General features: G+C 36.9%; 1 protein-coding gene across 1 annotated transcript; it reads right to left on the bottom strand.

Annotated features, from left to right (window-relative positions):
• Nucleotides 1-646: 646 nt before the first annotated feature.
• On the bottom strand, nt 647-13,970 carry LOC118818712 (complement factor H-related protein 1-like). The gene is made up of 9 exons (XM_036586068.1): nt 13,827-13,970; nt 12,096-12,251; nt 10,362-10,538; nt 6,895-7,086; nt 6,632-6,805; nt 6,377-6,544; nt 5,133-5,318; nt 2,815-2,985; nt 647-1,342 (listed from the first exon to the last, which is right to left on the bottom strand). Exons 1-9 carry the CDS (start codon nt 13,891-13,893, stop codon nt 1,146-1,148), a joined length of 1,488 nt encoding a protein of 495 aa, XP_036441961.1. The 5' UTR covers nt 13,894-13,970; the 3' UTR covers nt 647-1,145.
• Nucleotides 13,971-14,186: the final 216 nt, after the last annotated feature.

Below are 14,186 nucleotides of genomic sequence, written 5' to 3'. Positions count from 1 at the left end.
AAGAAATACATTCTTAGGTGTAAGAAATATATTTGCAAGAAAAGCACCCTGTATTAAAGGCATGCAAATTAGTTGACAGGAGATCATCCACACCCCTTCATTATTTTCACTGATAATACTCACTGTTTTTGTATATGAAGAGAGCCATATGCTAATTGAATAAGCCACAGTAGCATTACCAGAGGAGATTTGAGAAATAATAGTTTAAGCATAAACATATCAGTCAGTAACTGAAGCCTGACAATAGGGTGTGATATCACTTCTAATCTATGAATATGCATTACGTACGTTTATCATATCTGTTTTAAGGAAGAATAATTCAGCTGGTACAATAAATAAAAACAAGAAAAAGTAATATTATTCAATGTATACCATTTCAGTTAACAGATAAACTGATCAGAAGTACATTGTAGTTGGTTACAATATGAGTCCCATAAATAGAACGCTAGTGCCCCATTCATTCAGAGAGTAGCATGCTGTGTGTTTCTGTCTATTAACCAAAAAAGGAGATAAAGATGAAAAGAATCAGTGAACATTATTAAATGGTTTATTAATTTTGCTGGAAAACAAATATTGAGAAACATAGAGCACGAAAAGCTTATGACTAGTTCAAAGGGCTTCTTTTTTAATGCTACTTAAGAGGTTAAATTTGTAAATGATATTTCATTCGACCTCCCAGGAGATGGATTTTGGTTGAGATCTTAATTATATCAAACACAGTTTCACAATCATCATTTCTTTGGTTTATTTAGCTCATGAAACTAAACGAAGCTCTCTGGTTACCATAATTTATTGTGTTTGACTGAACACAATCCACACACACACACACACACACACACACACAAACACACACACACATCTTCTAAGCTGCTTATCCTTCTGGGTTGCGGGGGTGCTGGAGCCTATCCCAGCTGTCATCAGGCGGAAAGCAAGATACACCCTGGACAGGTCGAACACAATCCATTCTTCTGCTAACTGAATGGAAGTTTATCTGAATGTAGTTTGAGTGGCAGCCTCCTCAGTTATTTATCACCACACAAACATCTAAACTTCTAAGACAGCAGGTTAAAATGACTGATTCTTCTTTAAGCAGTGAAGTGCACAGCTAAACCCCCCACAGCACTTTAATGGGAACCTGTGACTCACTATTCACAAACAGGCAAGGGAATTTCTCCATTAGTGCAGCTCTGACGGAGGGAAACACTGCCTTCCGCTGGTCTATATCCGCTTTTACAAGAAAACCCAATAAAATCTCCATGTGTTGAATAGATTTTTTCTGTGTATTTATGCCTTAGCTGTATATTACGGTCATCCATAGCTTTAAGATCCACAGTGCAGGGTTCTGAAATCAAACAAACATGTTTTAATTAGTACATTCATGGTTGTGTTTATGTTCAGTGAAATAACTGACAGTACATAGTACAGATTAAGACATGGAAAACATACAGATGGAAAAAAGAGCATCTCCTTATTATAATACAGTTACTCCTCTGTGTATCACTCTGCTCTGTGTGGTTTGTGTAACTCTGGAGTTCCTCTTCCTCATTTTAATTCCTGGATTCCCTGAACTGCACATTTTTTTGTGTTTTCCCAGCTCGAGCTAACCTAATGAAGCTTAGTAATGAGACGATGTGTGGAGTCAAGTGTGCTGTTAGCAGAATGAATCACTGATCTACTCATAAATTGAGGAATACTGTATTCTACACCAGGAGACTAGTTGTAGTGACTAATTGTTGTTTATGACCTCCCTTAAGGGCTAACGTCTAACTACAACTGCCAAGATACAGTTATGTATACATTTATATAGCTCCACACTAACCGGTCATTTAATCAGCTGACCATAGAGGTGCACATTATAGGTACATGATTACTGACTGAAGCTCATCTGTCACGCAGTGCTCAGCTGCTCTCCTCAACCCAGAAGTGACCCTGAGGTGCCATTTTGTTCATTAACTCATTTTTGACATTTGCTGAAATTATGTTTATCTTCTCACCCGCAAGTCTTTGGAAAGAAATAGTTCTATGATATTAATAATCACTGAGCAGTAAATTTGTAGAGTAATTTGGTTTGGTTACACCTGAAAATCTGTTTGTAAATGGTAATAATTAGTTTTCTAATGTTTAATTTACTAAATGTCTAATGCTTTTTTTCTAATGTTTGAAATGTGTTTTTGATACACGCCCATGTATTTTTCCATATGTTTTTATTTTATGTATTGTAATTAATGAATTTATTTATTTAACCAGTCTCTTTTCCTTACTGACATTTTTTAAAAGTGAGCGAACATGATCACTGGAGCGAAGCATTACAGGAACTACACATTTAGTTTTTTAATATTTCAGGTTTTTTCTCCTCAGTCTTGGAAATGAGGGACATTTTGTTTTTGTGGGATGAGACAAACTTTCAATTTTCTAGATTCTCTCACAAACTGTGGGATGGAGAGTCACTTTTTTGTTTATGTTGACGTTATTTGTTTATGTTGACCACTGATTAGTTGCAAAACTAGAGCTGCACTTTTGACATTTTAGTATGTGCTTAAAGTTTTGTGCGCTTTTTAGTAAATATGCTTATAATATGTTGTATTACTATTACAGTACGGTTGTATGGAACAGTGGGGCACTCCTGGCTAAAAGACATCTTCTGTTAATTTATGAAGTTAAAAGATGTAAACACATCCTTCAGTACAATAATAACAATAATAATAATAATAATAATAATAGTTAAAATATCATTTTCTAAAGTGTTAATGCACAGTTACATTTTATATTTGACTAACATAAAAAAATAGAAAAGAGTAAAACAGTAGTACTCACTCCAGCACTTCCCACTTCCTGCCCATCTGCCTCGTGTGCAGGTCAGATCACCTTCCTTAACGTAGAATGCAGGACAGTCATAAGCAGCTTTTTCACCATGCTCATATCGATCCTTAAAATCCTGTACGGCATCTTCAATCTGTGGGGGTGTGCCACAGTCTAGTGTTGTTGCTGTTCACACACACACACACACACACACACACACACACACACACACACAAACATATTATATAAAAGAATTGTAGGTACTTTGTCAAGTTTTTTCATGCCCAGTCAAGCAACACACTAAAATTAGGCCTGTTATCACGTGGATTACTTTGGGCTTCAGAACGAGCCTACACTACCGTTTTAGTGTGGGCAGCACAACTTTCTTGCAATTTAGCAGCAACATCCCCAAAGTAGCAAACTGTAGAGGAATGATTCAGTTCTCTGTACTAAACATGTAGCTTTTTTCTACCGTGTTTGTGTCTTAGTAGTCTTCTGTGTGCAAGTCTGAGTCTTATATGGGCGCCTGATTTTACACAAATTGTATATTGATACATTTAGATTGCCACAAGCCAAACACTGTACATCTTGGTCAGCAGGGGTAGAAAGTACTTTGTACTTTGTTACTATAATTGTGTATTATTACTAATGTATTATTTTGAAACTTTTGTCTTGTTACTCCAGTGAAACAGAATACTTGTACTTTTGCTTCTAGGGAAAAAAAAACATACTTTTTACACCTTTTGTATTTAGACTTTCACAGTGCTTGTTACAGACCTCTACAACCAAGAAATTTTAGTTTTTTATTTCTTTCCAATCAATCAAATTACTGCACGTCTTAATAAATAGTTTTTATTAAAATATCCAACCAAATTTAAATTACTGTAAAATGAAAATGCCTACAAATATGCTTGTTTGTCTTTATTCAAGGACTAGCACTGCCTATTTGTGACCACACTGTCAAAACATAACACTTTTTAGTTTTATAAGTTTGAGGATGTTTAAACTTTGGTCTTTTTATCGTTTTTTAACTTGCGCTCAAGTAAATTTTTGGCTCCAAGATTTTCACAGGTTTCCTGTTTACATCTAAGTCTTTCATTACGTTGATTGACTATAATGTTTTAGCTGGCATTGAAAACATTGTCGGTCTCGGAAATAACTCCTCCATGCACAGGCTATCAGTTTTTCCACATTGTTTTCTGGGTCACCTCAAACATGATTTGAGCTCCATTTCTCTGCAGTTGCGCAAGTGGTTTCTTTCACTGTTTCTTCAAGGCTGTTGCCTCATTTCATTTGTCTGTTGTCTTGATGACCAGGGCAGTTTTAGTCAGTCTTGAGGACCAGGCCCCAGTTACATAAGACAACTGTTTGTACTCATATAGAAGTATAGCCTTTGTATTTAATGTTTTCCCCCTTTGAATATTACACCAATTAAGTTTTAAGGAAGACTAAGTAAAGTGTATAATTTATACATCAAATCATTTCTGGTTTTTGCAATTTTCAGAAATTGTGTTATAAAATCAATTTTGTATTTTAGAATAAAATTGAGGCTTCTCTCTTCTGTCATGTTCAGATATATCTCTTGTATTTTTCATAATAAGCATACACACATGGCATCATATTTGAGATTTTAAGTCCATTTTACTTCTTTCAGTACCTTGAGAGACTAGAATGCAAATGTTAGCTAATTTTGAACAATCAGGTTATTGTTTAAAAATAGCCAACTGGGTATCAACTCAGTAGCCAAGCTAGTGCCAGGTTTTCATGTCGTTGTTACCACTGTGGTGGTGGGGCTGATGTGATATCTTTTCATGGGCCCCAAAATCCCTGGTGGAGCCCCTGCTGACCAGAAAAGGTTAACTGCTTTTAGTTAAAATAAGTAAGCTAATAAATAATAAAAACGCTGTGTGCTGCTACGAACATTTAAAATCCATAGCTCTGCTACGAACATTTAAAATCCATAGCTCATCTTCAGTGAGACCACAGCTAGGATCCACACCCCCAAATCTCATTTGGCAGACTTGACAGATGATAATTTTTTTCCATGGAATGCAAAAAGTTATCAGTGTTTCCATGGCAGCGTTTACTGATTGTATGTATTATCTGAAGTGTGTTGTTTAGCGTTTGTCACTGTGTACGCATTAGTTAGTTGTTACTAGTTAAGATCTGACTTGGATTGGAAAATTTCATAAAATTAGCAAAGACTTTTTAATTAAGTACTTAAGTAAAACCTTATGCAAAACTGTTGCAACCCAGTTCAGGTGTTGTGCCAAAATCGAACCCCATTCTCATGAACATGTCACACAGGCATATGGACACCTCAGATCACTTACATATACATTTTGGGTATGTCCACTCCCTCCCAGCACAGCGGGCAACGGCTTCGTTCTCAAACACGAATCCTTCAGAACATTTAAATTCCACAGTATCTCCTTTTGTGTAGACATCCTTGACCTTTTGAGGTTCATTAATGGTGCCACTGGTTATCACCATATCAGGTTTTGGACAGGTAGCTGGCCCTAACATGTAAAGGCATTATGATTACAACAATAAGAAGAACAAATAAATCAGACTGAGCAGTTGTAATGTAATGTGCAGTACAGTGGGCAGGATGTGGGCAGTTATTTCTCTTTGCCTGTCTCTGTTATTCAAGTTATTCATGAAGTCAGAGACTTAAAAATGACTTTCAAAATTTAGTCTCATTTAATAACAAAATGATGGAATGTATGTGAGAAGAACATGTACATGAAATCTACCTGCAAAAATAGCGAAACATAATTAAAAATCACCTGTCCTGTAGAGAGTCCTTTATCAACTCTAACAACTGTTCTAATTCCCGAATCGTGAGGTGCCTAGAGATTCCCACCCCTAACCCTCAATATATTTTCTTCAACCTCTATATATTTCTAATCAGTAAGTTGCTTGTGGTAGAAGCTTTCGAGCTCGATAAGCTCTCGGCCTGATTTTGAACACATCCATAAAACACAGAAAGTTTTGCTGGTTGAGATGAAACGTTTTAGGCAGCGTTGCAGTACATCAGTTTTGGACGGCATCAATATGCGTGTTTGTTTTTTTCAAAACTTGACAGTTTCTCATCTGCAGAAATCTGACTCTGAGTTCTTGTTCAAACAAAATGGCTGAGGTTTACCATATGAAGTCAGCCAATTGTAGCTTTCCTTTACTATTACTATAGCTTATTATTATTATTATTATTATTATTATTATTATTATTATTAACATCATCATTATTATTATTATTATTAGATGATTAATAACAATAATAGGCTTTGTTTTTTTTAATGAACAATGAAAAAGTGCTGCCTTGAAATCAAAGTTCTTAATGTAGTCTGTCTGAAAGCCGTGGACAGTGTGTTTTCTGACATTTAAATCATTGATTGCAATCGCGACAGACGGAATGAATCAGCAATTCATGATACTGTAATTAACCCGAGTGAAAAACAGTGCATGACCACACAGAGTGGCCAAAGATGCTGATATTGCTGTGATCACTTTGCTCATCTTTGGTCTGAATGTTTGACTGTTAGTCTCTCCAAATGATTAACACATGGATACTTGCCAGGGCAGGGACGTATATTGTTCCATTCTCCCTGCCAACCACAGGTGATTTCAAACCTGCTAGATCCATGTAGACACTGGTACCGAATACGTGCACCTGGTTTATAAGGACGTTGTGGATTGTCCAGCAGTCTTGCGTTTTCAATTGTTGGCTCAGGACACGCAATCTCTGAAAAACAGGCAAGACTTTTTCATACTTCTCTGCTTTGAAATAAGGAAGCTAATTAACCACACACTTCCACAGACAGGGACTTACCAGTACACAGTGGGTTTGGAAGCCAGCCGTTCTCTGTACACGTGGCAGTTCTAGCTCCTGCCCGATACCCACTTTCACACCGGTATGGTTTTTCGACCCCCAATCTTCTGTCCCTACTAAAGTAGTAGTGAGGACTGTCCACATGCTGGTCATAGGGAATATCACAAGTAATTTCTGCAAAGATGTTTAGATGTTAATTACTGTATGTTATAACTGAAGCACCAAGAATATTTTTGCAGTTTTTATATTTGTGTATTCTTTACCCTCACACACAGGCGAGTGTTCCCATTCACCACTTTCTTTGCATATAATGTTTCGTTTGATCTCTCTTGTTCCGTACAACCAGTGACTATCTGAGCAGGTGATCTCTACACTCTCTCCAACCCTGAATACATTCTTCCCTTTTGGGCTTGTGCTTGTTCCAGGTGTGGGTGGCCCAAGCAGACAATTAATTTCTGTGGTAGACAAAATGCAGCAGATTGAAAACTGAATTCATTATTTTCTAGCAAGAAATACAGATATTTATGAAATGCTTTTTGAACTTTTAAAAAAATGAATATTTGAACTTTTCAAATAAATAATAACCATCCAAAGTTTTTGTGTTGAGTTTTTCTCCCAATTTTTCTTCTTTTAGTAATTTCAACTCATGATGCTTATTACCAAATCTGCCTACTAAATTAAACATTTTAAGGATATTTTCACCAAAAATGACTGAATAATATGGTTGAAACCTCACTAAAAGGTTTGAACACAGATCATATTCCCTATTAAATTGATTTTAATGCAGTAATATATCATATAACATATACAACTTAGAGCAGCAGGAAAAGCTGATGAATTGTTTTAATCAACGTTTTCACTAAAATCTTAGTTTCAAGCCTTTTTCATTTGTCACTGAAAATCTAAACTAATCTAAAATCTTAAAATCTAATCTAAACATCACTTAAGATTGAACCTGTCTGGCAGTGTGAAGCACTGAGGTCTGTCTGTCACAATTTAACAAGTCAGGTGTGTAGTCATTATTTGTCACCCATCAGCTCATGTAAATGTAAATATAATTATATACTCTCATAGTTTCTGGTTCTCAGATTTTATTTTTTTCAGAGTGTGCATATCTGTCATGCATTATAATTTCTGGCTAATCTGACTTTAGCTACATGTGTGTTTTTTTTGTCCCTCAGCTCTAATCAGTTGTTGGCACTACAAGGTATGCAGGGGAATCAGGTGCAGGGTACAGTGAATGAGGCGTTCTAGCAAGATTGCAGTCCAGGACCAGTCAAGCAGGTGTCACAGCTGTTGTCTCGTGGATGGCAGTGTTGATAGCCAGGCGAAACTCAGGGAGCCATTTTTCCCAATTTGGCTGTCTGCTTCCCAAAAATGAGATGATTATTGTCTTATGGATCTTGTTCACCCTTTCAGTCAGGTTTGTCTGTGGATGGTAGGCTGTGGATAACTTCTGAACCACACTCCAGGATTTGCACAAGGTGAAAGCCTGCAGTCTTAAAGACCACCCTCTCCCGGCTGAGCTGAGCGCAAGAAATGGGGGAGTCATGCCAGAGCTCTGCCTCTTGCCAGGAGGAGATGTTATAGACCTGTTCTTCCCTCAGTCGTTATGGGAAATATAAGATCTCTTACCAGTAACATGGACGCGGTGATGCACTGACCCATCTGTTAGCCATTAGCATGAGGCTTACTCCCTGCCGAGGGAATTCTCACAAGTTTTTGCAATAGCAGTGTACACCCTCCCCATCCCAAATGATGTAGAAATATATACTGTCCTCTGTTGAGCTCTCCATCAAGCTCTCCATCACTGGACAATGTCCACTCTCTTACCCTGCCCCCTCTACTGAGACCAGTACCATATGTATATACATATATACCAGTGTGTGTATATATATATATGCTATATATATATGTGCTATTTCTTAGATGCTATTTATTGTTGTAAATATTTTCTTTAGTAATTGCAATTTGGCAAATGCAGCCAAACCCAGTCAAGATTATAATGAACTATACCATGTGCCTACATCATGACTCAAGACAGGCTGGTATGAAGATGGCAATGAAGCAGTAATACCTCCCAATTTCCAAAAAAGTTGGGATGCTGTGCAGAATGTAAATAAAAATAGAATGCAATATATGCAAATCATGTAAACCCTATATTTAAATGAAAATACTACAAATACAACGTTTGGGGACTGAGAAGACCAATTGCTGTGCTTTTGAAAGTGAAATGTTTTCCCATTTTTGCTTGATATAGGATTTCAGCTGCTCAACAGTTCAGGGTCTCCTTTGTGAGGGTGGCGGCATTCCTGGATCCAGTTTATGGAAGTTTATTTCTTCTTTGCATTTTAGAGTTTTAACTTGCATTTGTGGATGCAGTGATGAACTGTTTTTACAGACAGTGGTTTTCAGAAGTGTTTCTGAGCCCATGCAGTGATTTCCACTACAGAATCATGTCTGTTTTTAATGCAGTGTCTTCTGAGGGCCCAAAGATCACGGCCAGCAAATACTGGTTTTGGTCTTGTCCCTTGAATGCAGAGATTTCTCCAGATTCTCTGAATCTTTTAATGTTATTATGTACTGGAGATGATGAAAGCAAAGGTTCTTTGCTCTTTTATGTTGAGAAACGTTATTCTTGAATTGTTGCACTATTTGCCCACACAGGCTTTCACAGAGTGGTGAACCCCTCCCCAGCTTTACTTCTGAAAGGCTCAGCCTCTCTGAGATGCTTTTTTATAGCCAATCATGTTACTGACCTGTTACCAATTAACCACCAGGTGTTTTTTTTAGCACTACACAACTGTACCAGCCTTTCCTTGCCCCTGTCCCAACTTTTTTGGACCATGTGGTTGACTTTGCATTCAAAATGGATATGTATTTTCCAAAAAACAATAAAATTTCTTAGTTTCAACATTTGATATGTTCTCTTTCAATGAAATATAGAATTGAAATGATTTGCACATCATTGCGTTTTGATTTTATTTACATTTTGCACAGCGGTCCAGCTTTTTTGGAAATGGGGTTGTAAATTTGAAGACGCGATTCTTTGGTATGACTTTCTGGGTGCTGAGAATGACAATCTAATAAAGTACAGCAGAGAAACCCCAAAATAAGGAGGAAAGCAGAGTCAGAACAGAGCACTTCATAGGCCCAGCAGACCATATATAATCCTAGCACTAATGTTAGTATAGATCGATCCTGTGTTGGGTAATTACTCAAAAAGTAATCCACTACAGATTTTTTTCCAAACTAATTAAAAAAAAATACTAAAAGCTACTATTTTTTTTTCAAACTTTCTTATAACCTTTTCAGACTTTTTGAAATGTTACTTATTACTTGCTGGAAAAAGTAACCTCTCTACTCATTACTTCTTCCTTACTCTGTAGCAAATTATCTCATTATAATCAGCTGAATTATCTGCCACTATAGTCATATTATTTCACTTAGGAAGTGAAAAATGTCTAGAATGAAATAATCTGAGAATTCTTATAGCAATGTTAAAATGAGAAATATTGGAGATATTGACTAAATTAGAATGATTTAATTTTGTTGCATTGTAGACTCAACTAAAAATGTGCATGTAGGGGGCCACAGTTTTACTAAATCTGCCCCTGCCTTTTAAGCAGAAACTACTCTGTGTGTTAATCTCTAGAAACAAGACTACTAAAAGTGCACAAACAGAGTGGAGCAAGAACAAAATCTAAAGAGACAGTGCTTCTGTACTTACGCAAGCATTTCCCTTTTCCTATCCATCTGCCTCGTGAGCAGATCATGTAGGGATCACCATCCTTAACGTAGTTTGAAGGACAGACATAAGTAGCCGTTTCCCCCTCCTTATATTGCTCCTTAAAAACCTGTAATGCATGTTCGATTGATGGGGGTGGGCCACAGTCCAGTGTTTTTGCTGTTAACAGATAAACACACACATTTTATATAAAAGACAGAGAGAAGTACTAGCGCATGGCATGTTTGTGGCCTCTAGCCTGCCGAGTGAACATGTATGTGTTGTCACAGAAAAGATCTTAGTAAGTTGACACTGGCAATTAAAATGTTTTGAAAAGGAGAATAAGGTTATTTACGGGTAACACCAGATGACAAAAAAGAGAACATGGACAAAGGAAACATGGATGAATGAATGGGTGAATGGTTGAATGGATGGATGGATGGATGGATGGATGGATGCGAACTATGACTTCTAGAAGAGACATGTAGGTAAGCTGTAGTGTAGCCTAAACCCATTCTCAAGAAAAAAGTATTGCTATCTCAGTGAAAAAATGCAATAATGACTGCAGTAAAAGTACTGTTAATATTAAATAAGTACAAGTGCAAAAGTAGCAGCACAAAAAACTTCTTACTGAGTAACTGCAGTGGACATCTAGTACATCCAGCATCTCTTAGCATAGGAATTAAAACTTGTTAGGATCTTCTTTTTTCCTCTTTTTGGATCATTTTTGTGTGAAACAAATTGCTAATGCTCCAAAGTGAGAGGTGTGAGCAAGAGCAGATCAGTCCAGGAGCTGAACCAACACGACAACAACAACAACAACAACAACAACAACAACAATAAAAGGAATTAGGAACTAATTCTTACAAGCAGACTTTAAAGTAAAAGTACCATCAGGAACGTACATATCCAAGTCAAAGATTTACAATTTACCTGATTAAATGTTGTTGAATAAAATCAACTCAGTACTACCCACCTCTGAATATACTACTATATATGTATTTTGTGAGTAGGTACTTCAGGTTACATTTTGAGCTAGTTTCAGTCTTTGCTCATCAGTATTCAGCATTTGCATATTATGAGGAGGGGGCAGGGGCTCAGACATAGGCACCACATTGGTGTATGTAAGTTACATGTAATGTCGCATTTTTAAGTGTAAAGACATTAACAACTTCTGCAGCAAATTGTTTTTAAAAATTAATATAAAATAAATCTTATTAAAAAAGTAATCATGACATTTACAAAAATGTAGACACCCTTCAAGTCGTGGTTGAGTTTTTTGGCCTTTACTGACTTGTTAGAACTGGTTGGGCAGGTCAAGAATTGTCCTTTGGAATTGTCAGCTGTCCAGAGCGTAATAAATTCCTGACTCTTCAAACCTTGAACTAACACTCAACAACTATGAGTTCCTCAGAGCAGCTGGCTGAGGATCTGAAAATTAAGCTAACGTCTGATGTCTACAAAGCAGAGGAAAGCCATGGAATGTCTGGAATGTCATTAAAAATGGTAGTTAAGGGAAATTGTGGAAAGCATCCGGAAGACCAAGAAAACTGTCTTGTGTATTGGCCAGTTTCCATTAAACCTGTTCTTGGACCCTGTCCTGGTTTTTGAGTTCCCTGTTCCTTTCGTGACTTGATGAAAAATAGAAGCTGGTAAAAAAGATACTGATATTGCTGTGCTAATGTTGCTCATCTATGGTCTGAATATTTTGTTTAGTCTCTTCAAATGAATACTTGCCAGTGCAGTGGCGCATATTGTCCCAATCTCCCTGCTGATTACAGGTGATGGTAAACCTGTCGGGTTCATATCCATGTAGGCACTGGTACTCGATATTTGTGCCTGGTTTCTTCAGTGTCTTTGCGTTTTCGATTGTTGGCACGGTACACGTCACCTCTGAAAGACAGACAACAATTATAGTTCTCCACTTCAAAATATGGACATAATTAAGCACATGGCTTCTAAGATGGTGACTTATCAGTACACAGTGGTTTTGGAGACCAGCCGTTCTCTGTACATGTGGCAGTTCTAGCTGTTGCCTGATAACCATGTTCACACTGGTATGGTTTACTGACTCCCAATTTTCTGTCCCCACCAAAGTAGTAAAAAGGAGACTGAACATGCTCCTCAAAAGGAATATCATAAGTAATTTCTGCAAAGATATTTGTTTTTATTATTGTGATATTGCTGAAGTATCTGAAGGGCTATTATCTTCATATTCTGCCTGTATACTCCAGCTCTTTCTAAGGCATTTAAGGTTTTTGTGCCTGACCGTTATGTCCGTTTCCTTCTTCACATGTAATTTTACAAGAAGTCCAAGAATTTAGTGTCACACAAATACATGTCAGCAAAATGTTGCTCAAGAACTCAAGAACTTAGTAAGATGTAGGTGAATGAGGCCCATTATTCACTAGAGCTGCTTTTAGCGATGAATTCATTTACATCTTTTTTACAATAAACATCAATTGTTGAAGAACATTTATGACAATGATAACAGGTTTCTTTACATTTACCTTTTATAGAATTCACCCAGGCAAAGCTCACTGAAAGAGAAGCCAGAAACTCTAAAACTCTAATGGTACCTAATAAAATATGTGTTAATGGCTGCAAAGTAAGAAGTGTTTGGTTGTTGTTTGGAAATATGTATACTAACACAGGATAAAGGGGAATACAAAACAGGAGAATGTTACTGTTCATGCTACACCTAAACCACGAATGATTCTAATCTAGCAGGATCTCAGAATGAGTGTGGACAACCATGAGAAACGTTGGGCTGAATGTTTGTGGGAGATCATAGACATACTAGGGTGGGAACAATCTGGGACTGGGTACTGTCTGCAGCTTCATGATACGATATGCATCATGAAACAAGCGTCAAGATTACGAAATAATATGATAACAAAACACACCATGTACAACAGACATATTTGGTCAGTATTCACTAGTGTAGTCAAGACCATTAGAGGCAAGTCTGAGTCCAGGATGAAAACTGGATGTATCAAGTCCAAGTCAAGACCGAGGCTTTGTAGCAGTCAAGTCCAAGTCAGGACCGAAACCGGAGTAAGATTTTTGAACCTGCACTACACAGCATTCAGCATGGAGATACTCCATTGAAATAAAAAATGTTCAGAAAATGTTCTTAATCCCTGTCCAGGAAACTGACCCTGAATGCCCCATGTAAACACACGATCATAGCATTTAACTGTTGATGATTTACCAAAACAAACAGAATCTGAAGAATTCAGTCTTTAAAAACCGAGGAGTACCAGGCGTGTTATGAACATCCTGCATATAATAATATTATCAAATAAAATGATTGAAATATGAAGGTTATCAAATAAGAACCAAATGTAAATATTTAATAAATGTAAATAATGTTTTATTATGTAAACATTTACAATGATATCCTTTCTCTCTGCACTGCTTATTTGATTAAAAACAGTCTACAGATTATTACAGAAAAAGCCTTACCGGTTTGTGTTGAGGTATAAACACAGAAAAAGAAGGAAAGGCATTGTACGACTAGACTCCACTTCATTTTGTCAAAGTCAGTCAGTAAGACTGAGGAAACTCTGCTTTCAGCAAGGTTAATATTTCTCAATGATGTCCCACCCATTCCTGTAAATCCAACCTGCTGAAAAGTAAACTGCAAAAAAAAAATCTAACAAAAACCCTTTGCTGTCTGTAAAAGTAATCTCTAAAAGGCTTTTCCAGAATTTACAGAATTACAAAATATTTTGATGCAAACAGACAAGTAGTGAGGCTAGAACACAATATTAGTTCCCTTTGTAGAAGAGGTTCTCATCCAAGAATTTGCAGGAGATAAGAGGA

This window comes from Colossoma macropomum, unplaced genomic scaffold (assembly GCF_904425465.1).
Source record: "Colossoma macropomum unplaced genomic scaffold, Colossoma_macropomum, whole genome shotgun sequence".
Lineage (NCBI taxonomy): Eukaryota > Metazoa > Chordata > Actinopteri > Characiformes > Serrasalmidae > Colossoma > Colossoma macropomum.
The sequence above is the reverse complement of the archived record's forward strand: the minus strand, read 5'-3'. Positions and strand labels throughout refer to the sequence as shown.

Bases quoted from the DNA above. Each gene is read 5' to 3' on its own strand.
- LOC118818712 (XM_036586068.1), bottom strand. From the start codon at position 13,893: ATGAAGTGGAGTCTAGTCGTACAATGCCTTTCCTTCTTTTTCTGTGTT. The intron at 6,806-6,894 runs GTAAAGAATACA...ACATCTTTGCAG, and splicing joins ACACTCGCCTGTGTGTGAGG to AAATTACTTGTGATATTCCC. The intron at 5,319-6,376 runs GCAAGTATCCAT...TTTACATGTTAG, and splicing joins CAATATACGTCCCTGCCCTG to GGCCAGCTACCTGTCCAAAA.